General features: G+C 38.6%; 1 protein-coding gene across 2 annotated transcripts in view; it reads left to right on the plus strand.

The window, feature by feature from the left end:
- Sec15 (exocyst complex component Sec15) overlaps positions 1-24,251 on the plus strand; it is a 654,019-nt gene that overhangs the window by 567,867 nt on the left and 61,901 nt on the right. For both annotated transcript variants that reach the window (XR_016546976.1, XM_090374206.1), the window contains exon 18: positions 9,065-9,138. Coding sequence is in view for 1 of the 2 variants with exons in the window: in XM_090374206.1 (XP_090230332.1) it covers positions 9,065-9,138 (74 nt within the window). In the remaining variant the exon portion in view is untranslated. The remainder of the gene's footprint in view (positions 1-9,064; positions 9,139-24,251) is intronic.

Consider the following 24,251-nt stretch of genomic DNA (forward strand, 5'->3'; position numbering starts at 1 on the left):
CTATGAGACAGCGAGTGGAGAGACTTTGTTAAAGATGAGTCATTAATTAACCTAACTGCCCTCTTCTGAATGGAATCAAGAAGCCTGAGAGAGGTTTTGGGGGCACCACCCCAGTTGTGGGCACAATATTCCATGGCAGGGCGGATTTGCGATTTATACAGAGTGAGCAGCTGTTTGGAAGAAAAGCAACGCCGAGAGCGAAAGAGAAAACCAAGTTTTTTAGATGCAGAGGAAGCAATATTTGTAATGTGCTTGTGCCAAGAGAGATTAGAAGTCAGGGTAATCCCCAAAAGAGATATATCATTTTGCCTAGAAATCGGAATGTCACTAAAGATAAGCATAGGAGCAGAAGAATCCTTTTTGCGAGATATAAGACAAGACTGAGTTTTAGAAGGGTTGAAATCAACTAAATTGTCGTTGCCCCACTGGAGAATTACCTGAAGATCGCCATTTAAGGAATTGGTAGCAGATTTTCGAGAAGTTGAAGCTGATTGAGCAGGACAAGGTTTCTTAAAATCAAAAGTGGAATGCAATGTGCTATCATCGGCAAAACTATGGATAGGATTTCTGGTCAATGGAAGAAGGTCATTAATATACAAGAGGAAAAGGACTGAAACTTGGGGGACACCGGCATTAGTGGAGAAGTTAGAAGACGGAGAGCCATCTACCATCACCCTCAGTGAGCGATCAGAGAGAAAACTGGATAACCAATTACTAAAAACAGTTGGCAAACCATAAGATGGAAGCTTGTTTAGAAGACCCTTATGCCAAACACGATCGAAAGCCTTTGAGATATCAAGAGCAACTACTTGTGTTTCACCGAACCTTTCCATTGAATTAGTTCATAAATGGGTAACATAAGCCAGAATATCACCAGTGGATTGACACTGATGGAATCCATACTGGCGATCGTTGATCAGATGGAAGATTTCTAGGTAGTTTAAAATTTGGCGGTTAACTGATTTCTCCATTACTTTAGAAAGAGTAGAAGTAATTGCAATGGGATGATAATTGGATGGGAGGGATTTGTCACCTTTTTTAGGAACTGGCTGGATATGAGCAAATTTTCAAGCAGAGGGAAAAACACCTTTGGAATAAGAAAGTGAAAAAAGGCGGCAAAGAATAGGAGTAAGTTCAGGAGCACTGGTTTTGAGAACAAGTGGAGAAATACCATCGGGACCTGGAGCTTTCTTAGCATCAAGATTCTTCAAAATCCTTCTGAGATCCTTTTGACGGAAGACCACAGGAGGCATTGAATGGAGCGTGTTGGGAATAGTGGGAGGTGTTTTACCAAGATCGTTAATGCATGAGTTGAAATAAAAATGGGATGCTAGCAGGTCAGCTTTATCCTTGGCTGAAGTGACAACAGAACCATCTGGTTTGGACAGAGGTGAGAGCAGAGATGGACAAAAGTTGCGGCCAATAGCTTTGGCAAGGGACCAGAATGGTCAGCTACCATTAGGGCAAGAAGCAAGTTTTCTACTCTTAGCCTGTTCAAACTCTAGTTTGGACTGGTTAATAACTGCTTTACAATTGTTGCGAGCTTTGGTGTAGGCAGAAAATGAAACTGAAGAATTAGAAACAAGCCAATTACTATATGTAACATTCTTCTCTTGAACAGCCCTAGCACATTTATTGGAAAACCAAGGTTTAGATAAAGGACGAGATTTTAAAGTGGAGTGTGGGATAAAGGATTCCATTCCTGCAAGAATAATTTCACTGACACGATCTGAGCAAACGCTGACATCAGAACTTTTGAAACAGTAATCCGAGCATGGAAAAGAAGAAAAGAAGTCTTGCAAGTCATCCCATTTTGCATTCTTGTAATGCCAAACAACACGAGGTTGGAAATAGCCGTGAGATAAAGGTTCCATTGGAGAAGAGACAATCACCAAGTTGTGATCTGAAGTGCCTAAAGGACCTCTCACTTCGACCGTGTACTTAGAAGGGTTGTTTGTGAGAAAAAGATCAAGCGTATTGGCTGTATGATTAGGATTGTCCGGTATTCTTGTAGGTAAATGAACAATCTGTGCAAGATCATTAGTAATTGCAAAAGCATCAGCATCTCGACCAGCTGGATCGGTGTGACTAGAAAACGGAAGCCAACTGGAGTTGTGAACATTAAAATCACCAAGGAAAATTACCTCACTGTTAGGAAAGTTGGACTGGAGAAAGTCAAGTTGCAAAGAGAGGAAATCAAAGTGTTCCAAGTGATTAGTGGAGTTGGGAGAATGGTAGAGACAACAGATGAATTTGACACAATGAGGTAGAGAGATTTTAAGCCAGAGAAGATCAAAGAGAGGAGATTTCAAATTGCCAAGTCTCTGACAGGGAATATCAGAACGGACAGATGCACAAATACCACCTTTGAGGCGAAAAGAATCATACAGCGAATAATTTGGGCATCTGAGATGAGCAGTAGTTGAATCAACCGATAACTGAGATTCTCTGAGAAAAAAGTACATGGGGTTTGGCAGACTGCAATTGGAAATGGACATCTTTAAGATTAGAATTGAGACCACGTTTATTTGTGAAATTAATTTGTAAGTGCTTGGGAGGTTTAGATCTTTTCTCAGATAAGCTTGCTCTATTAGTTTGACAATTCATGGTGTATTCAATAGTAAGAAAAAGTGGGTGGGACATGCTGTATGAAGTAATGAAATTTTTGGATATGACGTACACATGGTAAGAATATATCCAGATCCTTGACGTAATGTGGCCTCGACAATGCTCCCCGCATACACACTACTCGGACTTCCTCCAGTCACTATCTGGCAGAGTAGAGGTAGCAAGGTTATACACTAGCTGATCCGGAAGCCTCTTAGAGAGTTACCAATAGGTTCGGTCCAGTGTACTAACTAGTGGCCGGCCTGCAAACACCGTTTTAGAGCTGTACCCTTGAAATGTAAAGAATATTGGATCTCACCACGATGTCCATCATAACCTCAAAAGTCATCAATCATACTGCATGATGGAAGAGATGGGGAAGGGTTGACTGCAACTTAGCTCTAGAGACTAAACATGGGTTCCACTACTTCAAGCCTCCAATAAGAAAAATGGTGGTATTGCACCGGTTGATGAGAGTTATCTACCACCTAGTACTGCCTAGTAACATAGAGGGGTGGCATTCCTCCATGTGGTGTGGGCGCCACAACTCGACCCCTGCTTACGTTGGTTCACACCTGGCATGGAGATTATACCCAGGATTACTAACAGTCCCACCATCGTGAAGGTGCAAGCAGAGGATTTTGCTGTCACAGACCGTCCCGACTTGGCCAAAATTGGCTCCACTTGACTTCAGTGTTACCCGAATATCAGTTCCATCAGCGTTTTAGACTCACAGGTAGCAAGTACAGCTTGTCTGGCATATCTGAGAGAATGTCTGTGACAACCTCAAGGACCAAGGCTTAATGATTTTGTAATAACTGAGAGTAAAGTGGAGAAGTAATTGAAGTTAAACATAAGAAAGGCACCTCAGGTGGATGGGTTCTATCCAGTTATATTAAAGGAAGTAAGCAAACCCTTAGCCATAATTATGAGAGCATCCTTGGACTCAGGGGAAGTCCCCATTGAGTGGAGATGTTCTAATGTATCCCCAATTCACAAAGAGGGATCAAAGGGTGACATGAGTAATTACAGACCTATTAGTTTAACTTCTGTTCCATAGAAATTAATGGAGTCACTGGTTAAAGAAGTAATGCAGAATCATTTAGACAAGACTGCAGTAATAATTCAGACTCAGCTTGGTTTGTTAAGGGAAAGTCTTGTGTGACAAATTTGATTGGATGCTATGATTTGGTTATAAAGGAACTGGATACAAAAAATAATTTTGATATCATATACTTGGATTTTAGGAATGCTTTTGATACTTGTTGCACGTGGAAGACTACTGTACAAGTTGTAGAAGTATGACACTAAAAGCAAGTTGCTATAATTGATAAAAGGATGGTTTGAGTGGAAGAAGACAGAGTGGTAATTAGTGGATGGTGCTCGTCATTGACTAATGTTATTAGTGGAGTCGCCCATGGTTTGGAGGTGCCTCCGTAGCCAGGTGGGCAGGAGCAGCAGCACGCTTCTTGATTAGACCGGGGTTCGAGCCTGTGACCACCAAATATGGAGGATGCGGAAAGGTCAGGGAATGACCACCGCATATCCCTGGAGCAATATGGCCTTAGTTGCTATTGCTCCTAAAAACCAAATAACAACAACCCATGGTTCGGTGTTGTGCCCACTGTTGTTTTGTATATTTATCAATGATATTGATGAAGGTATATCAGGCATTATATCTGAAGTTTAACATTGCCAAAAGGCGAAGTACTGCTTTGGATAGAAGTAACCCCAGACAGAGAGAGAATTGAGTATACTGAGTTATGCAAAGTCATTAGAAAGAGACAGAGAGGACATAAGAAGATTTAACACAAGAAAAGTAGAACAAGCATTAAGGGAAAAAAAGGATTTAAATCAGCAGCCATGAGCAGTAATACAGAAAGACAAATGATACTGAAACTGAAGAATAGTGATGGTGTACTTATAAGCAGCAGAGAAGGCATAATTCAAATAGTAGAAGACCCGGGGGAATCTGAAAGCCCCGGGGGAAGATGAAGTTACTGTAGATTGTTAAAATTGGGAGGAAGAGACAACACAAAAACTGGCAAGGCTCTTCACAAAGTGCATTAGAAAAGGTGTGACGCCTAAGCAGTGGAATAATGCAATCATAGTTTTGCTGCATAAGAAAGGAGATAAATCAGCAATTGGAAATTATAGACCAATTAGCTTGTTATCCCACATCTACAATTTGTTCACAAGGGTCATTACTAACAGATTAGAAAGAATACTTGATTGGAATCAACTGAAAGAGCAAGCTGGCTTTAGGACAGGATTCTCAACTATGGATCAATTTCACGTAATATCACAGCTAATGGAGAAAGCAAATGAATATAAAACGCCGTTATGCCTGGCATTTGTGGATTATGAAAAGGCATTTGACTTCATACAGCATAAGGCAATGTTTCGGATACTGGAAAGACAAGGCATAGATACCCCATATATTATGATTTTGAAGAAAATATATGAGAGTGCTACCTCCTTTATTAGACTAGACAAAGACAGTAGGAAATTTTAAAATCGAGAAAGGAGTTCGACAAGGAGACACAATATCTCCAAAGCTGTTTACTGCTGCTCTTGAGGAAGCTTTCAGAAGATTAGACTGGTCGCAGAAAGGAGTCAATGTGAATGGAGAGTACCTAAACCATTTACGATTTTAAGATGACATTGTGGTCATAAGCCACGATCCCAGAGAATTAGAGGAAAATCTTAATCAGTTATGCACATTAGTAAGGATTTTGGACTAAAGATGAATATGGCTAAAAGAAAAGTAATGATGAACAAGTATGCCACAGAAAGGGAAATAATGATTGAAGGAGCAGTAATTGAAAAGGTGGAGTCGTATACTTATCTTGGACAAATCATTAGCTGTAATAATGATAAATGGTTGGAAGTCAAGAGAAGAATAAATTTTGGATGGATAGCATTCAGGAAATATAGTCACATACTGAAGAGCAATATTCCAGTTTGTCTGAAACGTAAAATAATGACCCAATGTATACTCCTCACCATGATTTATGGAAGTGAAACTTGGGCACTCACAAAAAGAATGGAAGAGAAGCTGAGAACTACATAGCGAAGAATGGAACGAATTATATTGGGAATCAGACTGTTAGATAAGAAGCGAAACACATGGATTAGGTAGCAAACTCAAATGAAGGACATTCTTATCAAAACTAAAGAACTAAAATGGTCTTGGGCAGGAGACACAGCTCGAAGACATGATGTCAGATGGACTAAGAAAATAATAGAATGGCACCCAAGAGGAGCTAGAATAAAACCTGGAAGACAAAGGCGGAGATGGATAGATGAAATTCATGAGTGTGTGGGTAGTAAATGGATGGCCAGTGCTCAAAACAGAAGGAACTGTAAAGTTGCTGGAGAGGCCTTCATCCTGCAGTGGATTGAAAATGGCTGATGATGATGAACCCCAGAGAAATGTACCAACTGTGTGATACTACACTTAGGGTGGTAGAGAATAAAAAAGACTTGGGGGTAATTGTGCAGTGAGATATGAAGTTTTATTTTATAGTGAATGGATCTGTGAAATGTTTGTTTTTTGGCATATTATGTGCTTGCTTGCATAATATGCATCTATTACTACTGCTGCTACGTAATTTTAATCTAACCAAGCTGAAATGGTATATTTGGTTTTTTTTTTTTTTTTCTTAACTGACTTGATCATAACTTTATATAACCAAGTTTCCATTATTTCTGATGTCACTTTTAACAAGGTTTGCTTTCTTGTATACTTGAAATGATATGAAATCTATATATTTTTTCATTATCTTTTGCTTGCCCTATTGATAAAGATTATACATACTGAGAAAGTTATTATTATTATAATTACATTTTTGACATATTCTCCACTATTTGTAATTTGAGAGTGTTTTCTTGGTTTTAACCCTCCCGAATGTTGCTGCTGTAAAATGGTTGTGATTTTATATTTCCCAAATTAAAAAAAAATTTAATTTAGATGTAAATATAAGCAGACGTGCATCATGCATATGATAATGTTTCAAGTATACAAAGGAAAAACAACAGTTATAAACAGAAAATTTTACAGTCGAACCCCTGTACATTACTTTATTCCTTGTTTAAGATAGTCTCAATTTAGTTGCTAGTGATGCTAGTAATTTTTTTATTTTTTTTTAAGATGTTATGTGTACGTTTCTCGTCATCTGACCATAAATAGAATTTTTTAATTAAAGAGGTTCCAAATTCGACACCAAGTCACAGTAAAATTTAAACAACTTATACAAATGAAAAAGTTAATGTTTTCAACCTGCACGGCAACTGGTAAAATTTACCATTTGCAGTGTAGGTTGAAATAAGCAAAGACGAACAAAATTACTTGAACACTGAATGTGAAGCAAATTTCATTTGTGCAAGTAAAAATTAAATAATTTGTGTTCAGTTATATCATAACATAATATGTTGAATAGAGTTTGTGTTTTTGGCAAGGTACTACAAAATCAAAAATTAAACAAAACCTTTTTAAGAGCAATTAAAATTGTAAGTTATATATTTTTAAATAATATATTATAACTATTGCTTTAAGCATGAAAAATTATCATTAATCCGGGAACAGAATTTCCATATGTGGGTGGGGGGCATGTGTTTGAATAAAAGCATGTTGAAGACAGGATTTAAAGCCATGAAAGAAATTTTAATATAATGTGCTCTGCCTTTCCCCATTATTGATACTAGAATTTCGTTGATAGAGAAACTGAATTGCTAAAAAGTAGTTGTTAAGATATTTGTGATGATGAACTGAAGAAACAATGTATTGAACTACCATTAAAACATACCAGTCTATTCACAGGACTGGCAAGTTTTAACCGAAATGTCATAAAACATTTTGAAGAGACAATGAAAATTCATTTAAATTCTAGTATGGAAGTTATCAACGACTTGAAGCATGTACAGAAAAATAATATATCATATAATTTATCATCCTGTGGACTATTCATATTCTAGACAGAATCTAGAGTTATTTGTACAATTAGGTTTCAGTATTAGATTTTCTGCAATTTTATAATTTCAACTAAGTACAAAGGGTACTAGGAAAGTTTTGCAATACAGCTTTGTTTATTTAATTTTTTCAAAGTAATTTCCTCTACATTCAATACACCTCTCCATCCTCCGAAACCAATCTTTAAACCAGTTCTGCCAAGTTTCACTAGGAAGTAAAGCACACTCGTTGTCCCAAGCCCGTAGAAGGTCCTCATCACTGGAAAACCGCCTCCCTTTTAGCTTCATTTTCACATGCGGGAACAGTGCAAAGTCGCAGGGAGCAAGGTCTGGACTGTAGGGAGGGTGCTCGAGAAGTTTCAGTCCTGTCGTGGTCAAATATTCGGTGCAGGCTTTGGCGCGGTGAGCTGCAGCATTATCGTGATGGAGGTACCAGGTGTCCATTCTTGACTTTGGCCGCAGGTTCTTCATAGATCCAATGACTTTAGGCAGGCATTGTTCAGTATACCACTTAGCTGTGACTGTCTTCTGCGTGTCCAAAACGACACGTTCCACAATTCCACTCGATTTGAAAAATACACCTATCATTTTCTTCTTTACAGATCGGGATTTTCTGACAATTATGGGTGTGTCGTCATCATCAAAGACCCAAACTTTGTTTTGAGCCTTGGTCGGCAGATCGTAATAGTACAGCCAAGTCTCGTCACCTGTCACGATGTTGTTTACATACCGAGATTGTCCCTTATCAAACTTTTTTTAACATCTCCCGGCACCAAGTCACACGTCGTGTCATCTGCTCTTCAGTCAGTTGATGCGGCACCCAGAGAGAACAAAGTTTCTTCACGTGCAAATGATCTTGCAGAATCGAACGAATTGCTGGTGCATTTAGGCCCAAAGTATCCTCTATCTGTTGGTAGGTCACTCGCCTGTTTTCGTCAAGCATTTTCCTCACAGCAGTAACGTTTTCCTCCGTAACTGATGTTCGTGGGCTTCCCGGCCTCTCAGAATCCTCCAGAGTGAAATTTCCCCTTTGGAATTCTCTATACCACCTGAATATCGTTGTACGATGTGGACAATCATCATCTAGTGCAAGAGTCATTTCTTCTAAGCACTGGTGTATGGTTAAACCACGCACGAAATTATACCGCAAAACTGTCCTTATCTCATTTCGTGACCACGATGCCATCGCAAGCACTTTACACTCTCACTACTAATGAATAACTGAGCCCATCGACTTGGCGCGGCGGCTACTATGCACGTATGAACATGTCTCAACATGCAGCAACAAGCAGCTTCCTGTGATTCATTGTTGCGTCATATTGCAAAACTTTCCTAGTACCCTTTGTATGTTGAAACAGTTTTTATTTACCCAAAACAGGCATTTGCTTTTGCCAACAAATTAATTTTTATATGTTTATTATAAACAAACAATAAGTTTGAAATTCTCACATGACATTAAATTTTCATGAAATGTTTCTTTGAATAGAATTTGCAACTTCTAAACCAGTAAGAGGATTTCAGGAAAATGATCTGTTGATGTGCTTTGCTGAGCTCAGAGAGGTAAAATTTATTTCCTAACCTTTAAATTCACATGAAATTACTTGAAGTGAGAATTAGCAAAAAACCTTTGATAAGAACAAAATATACATTTAGAAGCTTTTAGAGCGATATGCCCCTTTAAAGTTAAAAAAACAAGTAGCATGACATAGTTCAATATATTCCAGAGAGGTTCAATGTATATGTGAGCTAACAAACCAACGCAGATCATGAATAGTGAGGGGGAAAAAGAGGGGGAAGAGAACAAAACACGAACCATCAGACCGCAGAAGTGGGCCAACATACATCTGCTATGTTATATGCTTGCCATTTTTCATCATGCTGCAAACTAACAGCTTCCATAATAGGGTGTATGCTAGTTCCATGATTGCAATTAATGCTTAAACCCACTACAGCTACATGGAATGCTTTGAGCCAGGAGCGATGATGAGAATCATGTGCATGGTCCAAAATTTCAATGTTGGGTTACAATTAACATGCAACTCCCATCAATAATGCTGAGCGATAGCAGAGTGGGCAAAGATAGCCTGATGGATAATCCTTCTCTTGTTCAGAGATGTAATCGCAAAGCCTCTGATCTGATGTGCCAATATAACCCATCCCACGTTCTGGGCATTTGATCTGATAAACAGAATCCACACATTGCAGCAAGGGAAAGACAGATTTATCTCTGGAAACCATTGACTGCAACTTCCTGCCAGGGAGCTGCACAACCAATATGGTTGCATCACAAGATGTGCAGATATGTGAGGATAGTGGAAATTATAAGTGGCATCAATAAACTCAATACTGTGATCCAAATGGAAAATCAAATTATTACCATGTAATTGGAATCGTTCCAAAATATGGGGGGTGGAGTATCAACACCTAGACAAATCATCCATCCTAAACTTAGAAATCTCATCACCCCTGTCAGTAGCATAATCACAGTGGAATCTTGCTTGACTAAATAACACTCATGCTGTGCTATTAAGATGTCCTGGAGCATATGCTGATCTATAATTGGTGAACTGTCCTTGGCACATTGGATTTCTATATACTGAGTTTACTAAGTGGGAATCCCACCTCAGGCTTGGATCAAAGCACTGCAAAAACCTTGGGAGGTGCATTATGGCCACAGAAGCCAGAGATATAAGAGGACAAGGAATTGAAATATTGGAGAAGCACCACCTCTGATACACAGGGAATGAAAGCTAACATGTCCATGTATCTTCGTCAGAGTGTAACTTGCACTGGTAGATTTATAAATATGTCTTTCTCCAAGATCTCTATGGTAATATTAGCTATGGGAGTACTGACTGGAGCACCCATAGCTGTACCCTGAATCTGCCAATACAGGGAAGCACCAAATATGATTGAGCGGCCAGAACAACAAAGGTTTAAGCCATCACAGATATCATTTACACACACACACACACACACACACACACACACACACACAGAGAGAGAGAGAGAGAGAGAGAGAGAGAGAGAGAGAGAGAGAGAGAGAGAGAGAGAGAGAGAGAGAGAGAGAGAGAGAGAGAGAGAAAGAGAGACAGTTATTTGTTAATTGGTTTTTTTTTAGGAGAATTAGCAACTAAGGCCATATTGCTCCGAGGATAAGCAGTGGTCATTCCCTGACCTTTCCGCATTCTCCATATTTGGTGGTCACGGGCTCAAACCCCGGTCTAATCAAGAAGCATGGGCTACGCACTGCTGTTCCTGCCCACCAAGCTACGGAGGCCCCAGAGAGAGAGAGGGGGGGGGGGGCTGTATTGAAATAGACATAAACGGGGAGGCAACATCAAAGTAAACCATGACTTCTTCCTCCAGAATGTTAAAATCATTAATAATCTGCAGCAATTGAGCACTACTATTGAGAATGTAGTCTGCTTTACCATGAAATGATAAAAACAAATTAGCAATATGCTTTACCGGGTTTGTGCGTTTCAGCAAACTATGGAACTGGGTAACTGAGGAATTTGCTGTAGATATATGTATTAAGGTGGCAACTATAGCATTAGCAAAGGCACGATGCAAGAAAGCAAGCTTATATAGCATCAGCCAAAAAAAAAAAAAAAAAAAAAAAACCCCTTATTTCACCAAACCACTTACTTGCTCCAAATGTTTCTCAAGTTCTGCCTTGAATCTATTTAAGCTATCAACTTCTACAACGACAGATGGAAGTTTGTTCCAGCAATCAACCACCCACTGGCTAAACGCAAACTTCCGCACATCTATCCTACAACCGTCTTTCCTCAATTTGAATTTATGCCCTCTCAGGTGATTATTCTGAGCAAGAGGAAGAATCCCATCTGCATTGAGCATGCTCAAACCATTCAAAACTTTATATACCTCAATCAGATCACCTCGCAGGTGCCTAGTCTCCATAAATTGCAAAACTTAAGCCTTTCTTCATAAGAGCAACCCTTTGTTCCTTTTACTAATCTTGTTGCCCTTCTCTGTACTTGTTCCAACAGCTATACATCCTTCTTAAAATGAGGTCTCCAGACCTGTATACAGTACTCAAGGTATGGCCTGACCATTGCCGTATACAAGGGGATAATCACCTCCTTATTCCTGCTAGAAAAACACCATGAGCTACTCTTGCAAACCATCTGCACTGCTTAGAAAGTTCATATCTGCCTGCACAAGAGAATGAAAAGGACCTGGGGGTCCTTTTCATTCTCTACCACTGTCAGTGTGGTACCGCAGAGTTGCTACGTTACTCTGGGATTACTGCTTCCCATATGTAGTACTTTACATTTGTCAATGGTAAACTTCATTTGCCACCTCTCAGCCCACCTGCTCAACTTTTCTAGATCCTGTTGCAGCACTGTACGGTCATTAGTGTCATTAACAACCCTGCCAACCTTTGTATTGTCTGCAGACTTGGATATTAAGCCTGATATACCATCACCAATATCATTTATAAATACAGAAAACAATGGACTCAACACTGAACCCTGAGGGACTCCACTAATAACATTAGGCCATAAAGAGCAGTGTCCATTGATTATCACTCTCTGTCTTCTCCCACTCAACCATCCCTTTATCCTTAACAGCAGTTTGCCTCTAATGGCACACTGCTCCAATTTGTGCAGCAGTCTTCCATGTGCAACAGTATCAAAGACCTTTCTAAGATCCAAATATATGATATCAAAGTTATTCTTTGCATCCAGTTCCTTTGTGACTACATCATAGTATCCAATCAAATTTGTCAGACAAGACTTCCCCTTAACGAACCCATGCTGTGTCCGAGCTATAACTGAAGTCTTATCAAGATGGTCCTGCAATGCTTCTTTAACCAGTGCCTCCATTAATTTCCCTGGAACAGAAGTTAAACTAACAGGTCTGTAATTATGTGTCTCCCTTTGATCCTCCTTTGGGGATTGGAGTCACATTTGCACGTCTCCAGTCCATGGGTATCTCCCCTGAGTCCAAGGAAGCTCTCGTAATTATGGCTAAGGGTTTGCTTACTTCCTTTGCCATCTCCTTTAATATAACTGGATAGACTCCATCTACCTCAGGTGCCTTTCTTGTGTTTATCTTGAACAATTTCTCTTCCATTTTACTCTCAGTTATTACAAGATTATCTAGCTTACTGCCAGAGTTGAATACATCTCTGACATTCCCCTCCCTGAATAACTCCTTATGTGTGAATGTAGATGCAAAATATTCATTTAGTTTGTTAGCTACCAGAGCAGGATCATCAACAGTTGAACCATCGATATCAATTGGACCAATCTGATTCATCCCCTTCCTTCCAGAGTTTACATAAGTAAAGAATTCTTTGCATCCTTTGCCAAAGATTTTTAGTAATCTGCTCTCGCCTGCCTAACCTGCTTTGTAGCTTGGTTACAGACCAGCTTATATCTATCATAGTCTTCTGTGTCACATGTTAATTTATATGTATCCTATGCATTTTTGTTCTCTGTCACTTGTGTAACATGTCTATATTACAACATGTTTGTTCAACCCCCCCCCCCCCCCAACTTTCAGCATTTTCAACGAAACACCTTTCATTCTTTGTGTAGGGACCAGGATATTGTTGCCTTACTGCCAGACAAAGATCGCTGTACTGTGGTGTTGAGCAAGTCAGACTATTTCAAAAGGCTTTGTTTTTGTTTCAGTATCGGCAGGTCTGTGAATGTATCGAGGATTCATAAGAAATTAAAATCCATGGTAAATGAATTTAGTTTATGTATGTTTAATTGATCATCATCATCATCATCAGTCATTTTCAGTCCACTACAGGATGAAGACCTCTCCAGCAACTTTCCAGTTCCTTCTGTTTGTGCAATGGCCATCCATATACTACCCACAATCTCATGAATTTCATCTGTTGTCTTCCAGGTTTACTTCTAGCTCCTCTTGGGTACCATTCTGTTATTTTCTTAGTCCATCTGTCATGTCTTCGAGCTATGTGTCCTTTCCCATGACCATTTTAGTTCTTTAGTTTTGATAAAAATGTCCTTTACTTGAGTTTGCTGCCTAATCCATGAGTTTCTCTTCTTATCTAACAGTCTGATTCCCGATATAATTCGTTCCATTCTTTTGGTGAGTGCTCACGTTTCACTTCCATAAATTATGGTGGGGTGTATACATTGGTTCCTTATTTTACGTTTCAGACAAATTGGTATATTGTTCCCCAGTATGTGACTATATTTCCTGAATGCTATCCATCCAAAATTTATTCTTCTTGACTTCCAGCCATTTATCATTATTACAGCTAATGACTTGTCCCAGATAAGTATATGACTCCACCTTTTCAATTACTGCTCCTTCAATCATTATATCCCTTTCTATGGCATACTTGTTCATCATTACTTTTGTTTTAGCCATATTCATCTTTAGTCCAAAATCCTTACTAACTCTGCATAACTGATTAAAATTTTCCTCTAATTCTTTGGGATTGTGGCTTATGACCAAAATGTCATCTGCAAATCGTAAATGGTTTAGGTACTCTCCATTCACATTGACTCCTTTCTGCGACCAGTCTAATCTTCTGAAAGCTTCCTCAAGAGCAGCAGTAAACAGCTTTGGAGATATTGTGTCTCCTTGTCGAACTCCTTTCTCGATTTTAAAATTTCCTACTGTCTTTGTCTAGTCTAATAAAGGAGGTAGCACTCTCATATATTTTCTTCAAAATCATAATATATGGGGTGTCTATGCTTTGTCTTTCCAGTGCCCGAAACATTGCATTATGCTGTATGGAGTTAAATGCCTTTTCCTAATCCGCAAATGCCAGGCATAATGGTGTTTTTTATTCATTTGCTTTCTCCATTAGCTGTGATATTACGTGAAGGTGATCCATAGTTGAGAATCCTGTCCTAAAGCCAGCTTGCTCTTTCGGTTGATTCTCATCAAGTATTCTTTCTAATCTGTTAGTAATCCCACATCTACAAGTTGACCTTTGTGAAAAACTTGTAGATGTGGGATAACAAACTAATTGGTCTATAATTTCCAATTTATCCTCTTTCTTATGCAGCAAAACTAAATTGCATTATTTCACTCCTTAGGCATAACACCTTTTCTAATACATTTTTTGAAGAGTCTCGCTAGTTTTTGTGTCATGTCTCTTCCTCCCAATTTTAAAAATTCTACTGTGACTTCATCTTCCCCCCGGTGGTTTCTGATTCTTCATTTTATTTAACGCATGTTCTACCTCATCGGGAAGGATATAAGGTATGTTGTATGTGTTACTAATTTGCGATCCATTTTCGCCACTGATGGCATCATTCCCTCGCTCCTTGTATGACTCTTTATAGTAGTCCTCTGCTATTTGAATTATGCCTTCTCTGCTATTTATAAGTACACAATCGCTATTCTTCAGTTTCAGTATCATTTGTCTTTCTGTATTACTGCTCATGGCTGCTGATTTAAATCCTTTGTTTTCCCTTAATGCTTGTTCTACTTTTTTTGTGTTACATTATCTTATGTCCTCTCTTAGTCTCTTTCTAATGGCTTTGCATAACTCAGTATACTCAATTTTCTCCTTGTCAGTGTTTTTCTTGCTCTTCATTTGTCGTCTTCGGTTCATCAAGACACAAGTGTTTCTTGACCAATTTTTTCTTCTTTGGATTTCTTTTTACCTATAGGTTTCTTGGGCTTTATCACTTTCAGAAAGTTGTAATATTTCTTGTCGATATCTTGGTCCTGAGCAGTCTGCAAAAGCTCAAACTTGTTCTTAAGTACCAGTACATACTGCTTTTTCTCCTCTTCTGTTATCTCAAAGACCTTTGTATTATTTATTCGAATCAATTTTCTTTCCTTTCTTTTCTTACATCTATATCAAGTGTGTATCATACGATTCTGTGATCACTTCAAACATTTACCTTGTTCAGGACAATAACACCATTCACGATATATCTTCTGTAGTTAGGATGAAGTCAATTTCATTAGTTGTTAATCCATTTGGGCTCCTCCGTGTCCACTTTCTGTTCACCCTTTTCTTGAAAAAAAGTGTTCATTACTGACAATCCTTGAGATTCTGCAAATTCCACAAGTCTTTGTCCTCTTTCATTTCTTTCACCAATTCCAAAATTTCCTATAGTTCCCCTTTCTGCACTGTTTTGTCTCTTTCCAACCTTAGCATTGAAGTCCCCCATAATATTGTAGTGAGTTTTCTGTTGATCTAGAAGACTCATTTTCAGTGTACATTCTTCAACCTCTTCATCATCATCATGGCTTGAAGTTGGTGCTTAAATCATTATAACTTTAGCTTATACCTCTTAGAAATCTGAGTAGACACCCTTGGTGATGTACTTTTGAATTCCAAAATGTTGTTTTTTTATATCTTTATGGACCAGAAAGCCAACTCCATCTTCACTCCTTTCACTGTTTCCATTGGTGTACAGCAGATTTCCACTTGATAAACTTATAAGTGATTTATTCCTTCTTCTTGTTTCAGCCAAACCGTTGATATTTCAATTCACATTTTCTAATTCCTTTTCCAGCTCTAATATCCTGTCTTCACCTATGAGCGATCTTACGTTGTAACAGGCCAAGTTCAGTTTCTGTTCATGGCTGCCTGGTCGTACCCAGGCTGCCATGCACAGTTGTGTTTCGTCTTACTGTCATGTGCTGAAGGCTTTGATCTTTTCTTCTTCACGCTGTCCAAGCGTCTTGAAGAGAACCATTCTACACGTTTGGTGCCACCTAAGTGACATAACAGGGCCTACCATTGAGAAGGTGTGCATGAGTGGATTTTACAGAGGTAGGCCAACCGGACTTCTCCTAAATCTTCTGAAATAGAAAGATATTGGATCCATCAGTGTTTTAGACTGAATGTCTGATAACACACAGAATGCCTGTTCCCCTCTAAGCCCCATTTAATTGATAAGTTTTAGTAAATCTGTTCGCTGGAAACTTCATGTGATTTTGTGCTGGCTCCTGTACATTGACCTACTTCTATATAGGCACCTCCGTAGCCGAGTGGGCAGGAGCAGCAGTGCGTAGCACACACTTCTTGATTAGACCAGTGACCACCAAATACTTAGGATGCGGAAAGGTCAGGGAATGACCACCGCCATATCCCCGGAGCAATATGGCCTTAGTTGCTGATGCTCCTAAAAACCAAATAACAAACTTCTATACAGTCTGATGGCTGTTGTTTTGTTCCCACACCATTCACGATTTGCATTGGTTTGATAGCACTTGCATATATGTTACGCCTCTGTGGGAATATATTGATGTATGTCCTACCACTTGTCTTTTAAATAGATAAAGGGGCACAGTGCTCTGAAAGTATCTTAATATATATTTTGTTCTTATTGCTTTTATTACTTTTATCATTTTTATTCTTTGCCTATATATGTTTTTTATTTCTGTTTTTAGTAATCTTCTATGTATTGTGTTTTATTTTTACTGTGTATTTTAATAAAGTTCTATTAATTTCTGGTAACATTTTGGGATGTTTTGTATTCAGCTTGGAGAATACCAGTATTTCTTATTTTCTTAATGGATTGCAATAGATGTATTTAATAATTATGTAATTTTGAATTAAGAAATAAAATTAATATTTTAGGAAAATTTTTAAAATTATGTTGTAGACATAAAATATAAACATGACTATGTTAGACACTTCCAATTTTAAAAGACTATTTAGCTCTCAATTTTAAATTTGCATAAGCAGATATATTTCTTTTATGTAGATATACTTCTATATACATATAAGCAAATACAGGGAAATGTGTTGCTACTAAATTGCACCTTTAGGATCATATCACATTAATCAACACCATATAGACTTAATCTGCCTGTACACCTGAACAGTTCATGTAATCTCACATAATATATATGAATCTAAAAGTTATACTTAAAACCAAATTTCATATGTGTATAATGTATTTAACTAGAGGCTACTAGGCTTTTGCTTCCAACTAAGAAATACTGTTCAAGGTTTAGGCCTAAATGGATGTCAGACGAACTAGTGAGGCTCGTGGCAGAGAAGAAAAATGTATGGGATGCATGTAAAGCATCGGGTGACACCGAAGGCTATGGCAGATATAAATTAGCCTGTAATCAAGTCACAAAGGACGTTAGGCAGATTACGAGAAATCCTTGGCAAAGGATGCAAAGAGTTCTTTACTTATATAAACTCTAGAAGGAAAGGATGAATCAGATTGGACCACTTAACATAAATGGGTTGACTATTGATGATCATGCTAAGGTAGCTGATAAACTGAATGAGTATTTTGCATCTAAATTCACACATGAAGAGTTATTAAATGAGAGGAGTGCTAGACGTTTATCAGACTCTAACAGGGAGCTAAATGATTTTGTAATAACTGAGAGCCAAGTGGAGGAGAAATTGTTAAAGTTAAACATAAAAAAAAAAGGCACCTGGGGTGGACAGGATCTATGCAGTTATATTAAAGGAGGCAGCAGAGGAAATAAACAAACACTTAGCCATAATTATGAGAGCTTCCTTGGACTCAGGAGGTCCCCATGGACGGGAGGTGTGCAAATGTATCACCAATTCACAAAGGGGGTTCAAAAGGTGACACAAGTAACTACAGACCTGTTAGTTTAACTTCTGTTCCAGGAAAATTAATGGAGGCACTGGTTAAAGAAGCACTGCAGGATCATCTAGACAAGACTTCAGTTATAGCTCGGACACAGCATGGTTTTGTTAAGGGGAAGTCTTGCCTGACCAATTTGATTGGATACTATGATGCAGTCACAAAAGAACTGGATGAAGGGAATAACTTTGATATTATATACTTGGATCTTAGAAAGGCTTTTGATACTGTTGCACATGGAAGACTGCTGTACAAATTGGTGAGGTATGGCATTAAGGGTAAGTTGCTACAATGGATAAAGGGATGGTTGAGTGGGAGATGACAGAGAGTGGTAATCATTGGACACTGCTTTTCGTGGACAAATGTTATTAGTGGAGTTCCCCATGGTTCGGTGTTGGACCCATTTTTGTTTTGTATCTTTATCAGTGATATTGATGAAGGTATATCAGATTTAATGTTGAAGTTTGCAGATGATACAAAGGTTGGCAGGGTTTTAACAACAGTATGCTACTCCAACTGGATCTAGATAAGTTGGGATAATGGGCTGAGAAATGGCAACTGAAGTTTAACATTGACAAATTCAAAGTATTGCATATGGGTAGCAATAACTGAAGAGAAATGTACCAACTGTGTGGTACTACACTCAGGGAAGTGGAAAGTGAAAAGACCTGGGAGTAATTGTGCAGTCAATTAAGAAGTTTGCTGAGCAGTGTAGATGGGCTGTCAGGGCAGGTCATGGAGTCTTGTCAATGATATATAGGAATTTTGCTAGCAGGGACAGGGAGGTGATTATCCCGTTATACAAAGCAATGGTCAGGCCACACATAGCATACTGTGTACAGATCTGGACGCCTCGCTTTAGGAAGAATGTAGAGTTGCTAGAACGAGTACAAAGAAGGGCAACAAGATTGGTGAGGGGAATAAAGGGGGTGCTCTTACCAAGAAAGGCTTAAGTTCTGCAAATTGCAGCACCTGGAGAGTAAGGAACCTGTCAGGTGATCTGATTGAGGTGTATAAGGCCTTGAATGGGTTGAGCAAGCTGAATGCTGATGGGATTGTTCCTCTTTCTCAGATTAAGAACCTGAGGGGGCACAGATTCAAAGGCGCCTCCGTAGCTAGGTGAGAAGGATCAACAGTGCATAGCACACGCTTCTTGATTAGATCGGTGTTCGAGCTCGTCACCATCAAATATGGAAGATGCGGAAAGGTCAGGGAATGACCACCGCATATCCCTGAGCAATATGGCCTTAGTTCCTAATGCTCCTAATAAAAAAAAAAAAAAAAAAAACACAGATTCAAATTTAGGAAAGACAGTTGTAGAATAGATGTGCGGAAATTTGCCTTTAGCCAGTGGGTAGTTGATTGGAGGAACAGACTTCTATCTTTTGTTGTGGAAGTTGATGCCTAAATAAAATTAAGGCAGAGCTGGACAGGCATTTGGAACGAATGGAGGGGTGAAATGGGAGGGGATTTTTTTTTTTTTTTTTTTTGTTCTTCTTTTGGCTGATGCTGCATAAACTTGCTTTCTTGCATCATATGCTTCTAGTTATGATAATGCTAACAGCATTAATCCCACATATAAACAGACTAAATTAAATAATTTTATAAAGTACTGTATTATTAAAATGTATACTTAGACATACATACAGTATATATTAATTACAATTAATTTCATTTCTGGCGCACTATGGCCGCAGACACCGATGCCCCTAATAAATCCCCAAACAAAGAATCGTTTAATTTCAAAATTTGTCAAATTTGGCATATTTCACATTATACGAAATTTTAAATTGCCTATGTTGCTTCCCACAGGGTAGCATCAATCTTGAGAGAATATCAGGTTTCTCGTTCTCATTATGATCTATTATTTATTATTTAATTTTTTTTCCCCCACAGGAAATAACAGATCTTTCAAAAAAACTAGAAGGCTGTAAATGTTCATGAAGTAGTGGGAGAGTAAAACAAATAACAAGAAACATTTTTGAAAACTTTGTGGTGAATCACCTGACAGGTTCTCTCAATGAATTACTCTGCAAAATCTATAATGCCGTGTATACACCATATCCAAAAATTTCATACAGCATGCCCTCGCCACCTTTTCTTACTTATGAATACACCGTGAATTGTCAAACTAATAGAACAAACTTATCTGCAAAAAGATCTAAACTTTCCAAAACCTTCCTGATTCATTTCACAAATATACATGGTTTTGTTCTAATCTTGCTGATGTTCATTTCCACTTACAATTTGCCAAACCCCATGTTATCCAGTTATCCATTAATTCAACCACTGCTCATATCACTTGTCCGTATTCGCTGTATGATTTCTTTTGCTTCAAAGTTGGTACTTGTGCATATGTCCTTCCTGATACTCCATGTGAGAGACTTAGTAATTTAGAATCTCCTCTTTTCGATCTTCTCTGGTTGCTCACATCCTACTCGTTTTTTTTTTTTTTCTAAAATTGCAGGAGCTATCAGTTTCTTCTTGACAATTCTCCATCTGTGATCTGCTGTTTGATGATCTGAACAGTCAGGATTCCATTCCAACCACTTTGTGTGTAGTTTCATCCTTTACATTGTCATGTCTGTCTCAGCATCATTACTTCGTAATATGCTCACATGATGAATATATTAATTTCAGCGCTCCACTTCATGCATTGGCTTCTTCCTTCCTTCCTTCCTATGAGGGCACCATTCCAGATGCTGAAAAAATATTCCCTGGTAGGGCAGATTTGAGATTTGCATAGAGTGAGTGAGTAGCTGTTTAGAAGAAAAGAAGTTGCCAAAAGCGAAAGAGAAAAAACTAAGTTATATTAGATTCAGAGGAAGTATTATTTGTGGTGCTTATCTTATCTAAAGAGAGATTGGAAATCAGGGTAATCCCTAATAAAGATATGTAATCTCATCTAGAAATCTGAATATTGTTAATGATAAGCATAGGAGAAGAAGAATTCTTTTTGTAATGTACAAGACAGAACTGAGTTTTAGAAGGAATAAAATTAACTGAGGTAACTTATCCCCAATGGACAATTAACTGAAGATCAGCATTTAAGGAATTGGTAGCAGATATTCAAGAAGTTGAAGCTTTTTGTGCAGGGCAAGTTTTCTCAAACATCACAAAATTATAGATAGGATTTTCGGTCAATGGGAAAAGGTCATTAATATACAAGAGGAAAAGAGTGGGGGAAAGAACTGAACCTTATGGGGACACCAGCATTGGCGGAGACGTTATAAGACAGAGACCCATCTACCATCACCCTCAGGGAGCAATGGGAGAGAAAACTGGATAACCAATCACAAAAAACAGTTGGCAAACCATAAGATGGACGTATGTTTAGAAGACCTTTATGCCAAACACGACCGAAAACCTTTGAGATGTCAAGAGCAACTGCTTGTGTTTCACTGATCTTTTCCATTGAATTTGTCTATAAAGGGGTAACATAAGCAAGACTATCACCAGTGGATTAACACTGACGGAATCCATACTGGCGATCGTTGATCAGATAGTTGGTTTCTAGGCAGTTTGAGTTGGCAGTTAATTGATTTCTCTATTACTTTAGAAAGGATAGAAGTAACTGCAATGGGACGATAATTGGATGGGAGGGATTTGTCATCCTTTTTAGGAACTGTCTGGTTATGAGCAAATTTCCAAGCAGAAGGAAAAACACCTTTGGAATAAGAAAGTGAAAAAAGGCGGCAAAGTTCGGGAGCACAGGTGGAGAAATACTATCAAGACCTGGGGCTTTCTTAGCATCAAGATTCGTCAAAATCCTTCTGACATCCTTTTGGGGGAAGACCATAGGAGACACTGAATGGAGCGTGTTGGGAATGGTGGGAGGTATTTTACTAAGATCATTAATAAATGAGTTGGAAAAAAAATGGGATGCTAGCAGGTCAGCTATATCCTTGGCTGAAGTGACAACAGAACCATCTGGTTTTGACAGAGTTGAGAGCAGAGATGGGCAAAAGTTGCTGCCAATAGCTTTGGCAAGAGACCAGAATGCTTGGCTACCATTAGGGCAAGAAGCAAGTTTTCTTCTCTCAGCCTATTCAAAATCTAGTTTGGACTAATTAATTACTGCTTTACAATTGTTGCGAGCTTTGGTGTAGGCAGAATATGAAACTGAGGAATTGGAAACAAGCCAGTTATGATATGCAATGTTCTTCTCTTGAACAGCCTTAGCACATTTATTAGAAAACCAAGGTTTAGATTAAGGACGAGATTTTGAAGTGGAGTGTGGAATAAAGGATTCCATTCCTACAAGTATAATTTCACTGATACGATCTGAGCAAATGTTGACATCAGAAGTTTTGAAACAATAGTCCGACCAAGGAAATGAAAAGAAATCTCGCAGGTCATCCCATTTTGCATTCTTGTAATGCCAAACAATACGAGGTTGGGAATAGCCATGAGATAAAGGCTCCATTGAAGAAGAGACAATCACCAAGTTGTGATTTGAGGTGCCTAAAGGACCACTCAATTCGACCGTGTACTTAGAAGGGTTGTTTGTGAGAAAAAGATCAAGTGTGTTGGTTGTATGGTTAGGATTGTCTGGTATTCTTGTACGTAAATGAACAATCTGTGCAAGGTCATTAGTAATTGCAGAAGCCTCAGCATCTCGACCAGCTGGGTCGGTGTGACTAGAAAACTGAAGCCAGCTGGAGTTGTGAACATTAAAATCACCATGGAAAATTATCTCACTGTTAGGGAAGCTGTACTGGAGAAAGCCAAGTTGCAAAGAGAGGAAGTCAAAGGGCTCCAAGTGATTAGTGGAGTTGGGAGAATGGTAGAGACAACAGATGAATATGACAGAATTGAGGTAAAGAGATTTTTAAGCCAGAGAAGATCGAAAAGAAGAGATTTCAAATTACCAAGTCTCTGATAGGGAATATCGGAATGGACATATGGACAAGTACCACCTTTGAGGTGAAAGGAATCATACAGCGAATAATTTGGGCATCTGAGATGAGCAGTAGCTGAATCAACCAATAACTGAGATTCTGTCAGAAAAAGTACATAGGGTTTGGCAGACTGCAAGTGGAAATGGACATCATTGAGATTAGAATTGAGACCATGTATATTTGTGAAATGAACTAGGAATTGTTTGGGAGGTTTAGATCTTTTCGCAGATAAGCTTACTCTATTAGTTTGACTATTCATATTGTATTCAATAGTAAGAAAAACAGTGGGGGGAAATGCTGCATGAAGGAATGAAATTTTTGGATATGGCATGCACGTGGTAAGAATATACCCTGATCCTTGTCATAACGTGGCCTCTACAACCTCTCCCCCTCCCACATACACACTACTTGGACTCCCTCCAGTTAGTATCTGGCAGAGTAGAGTTAGCAATATTATACACTAGCTGATCCGGAAGCCTCCTAGAGAGTTACCAATAGGTTCGGTCCAGTAACCGCTAGTTACCAACTAGCAGCTGGCCTGCGAACACCGTTTTAGAGCTGTATCCTTGAAATGTAAAGAAGATTGGATTTAGTAGACCTTTATGCCAAATGCAACCAAAAGCCTTTAAATATCAAGAGTATGCACCTGAATTTCATCAAAGTTTTCCATTAAATTTGTCTATAGATGGATAAAATATGCCTGTATATCACAAGCCGATTTACACTGGTGGAATCCATATTGGCAATCATTGATCAATTAAGGTTTTTGTCACCCTTTTGAGGAACTGTCTGGGCGCAAGCAAATTTCCAAGCAGAAGGAAAAACACCAATGGAATAAGAAATGTAAAATGGTAACACAGAAGTAAGCTCAGGAGCATGGGTTTTAAGAGTGAATGGAGAAATGCAATCATGACCTGGGGCTTTCTTGGCATCAAGATTGTTCAAAATTCTTCTTGCATCTTTTCACAGAAGAAAACACACGAGCTAGAAGAAAAGTAGAATCCAAGCAGATGAGTTTTATCTTTAGCTGGGGTGGTAATAGAACCATCACGTTTTAACAGCGGTGGGAGTACAGATGGGCAAAATTTGCAGTAATGGCTTTAGAAAGAGATCAGAATGTTCTACCACTATTTGGACAAGAAGCAAGTTTTCTAGTCTTGGCTGCTTAAAATATAGTTTGGACTCTAATAACTGCTTTACAATTGTTGCA

Source organism: Mastigoproctus giganteus, chromosome 5, assembly GCF_048544385.1.
Source record: "Mastigoproctus giganteus isolate SK-2022 chromosome 5, ASM4854438v1, whole genome shotgun sequence".
NCBI classification, from domain to species: Eukaryota; Metazoa; Arthropoda; class Arachnida; order Uropygi; family Thelyphonidae; genus Mastigoproctus; species Mastigoproctus giganteus.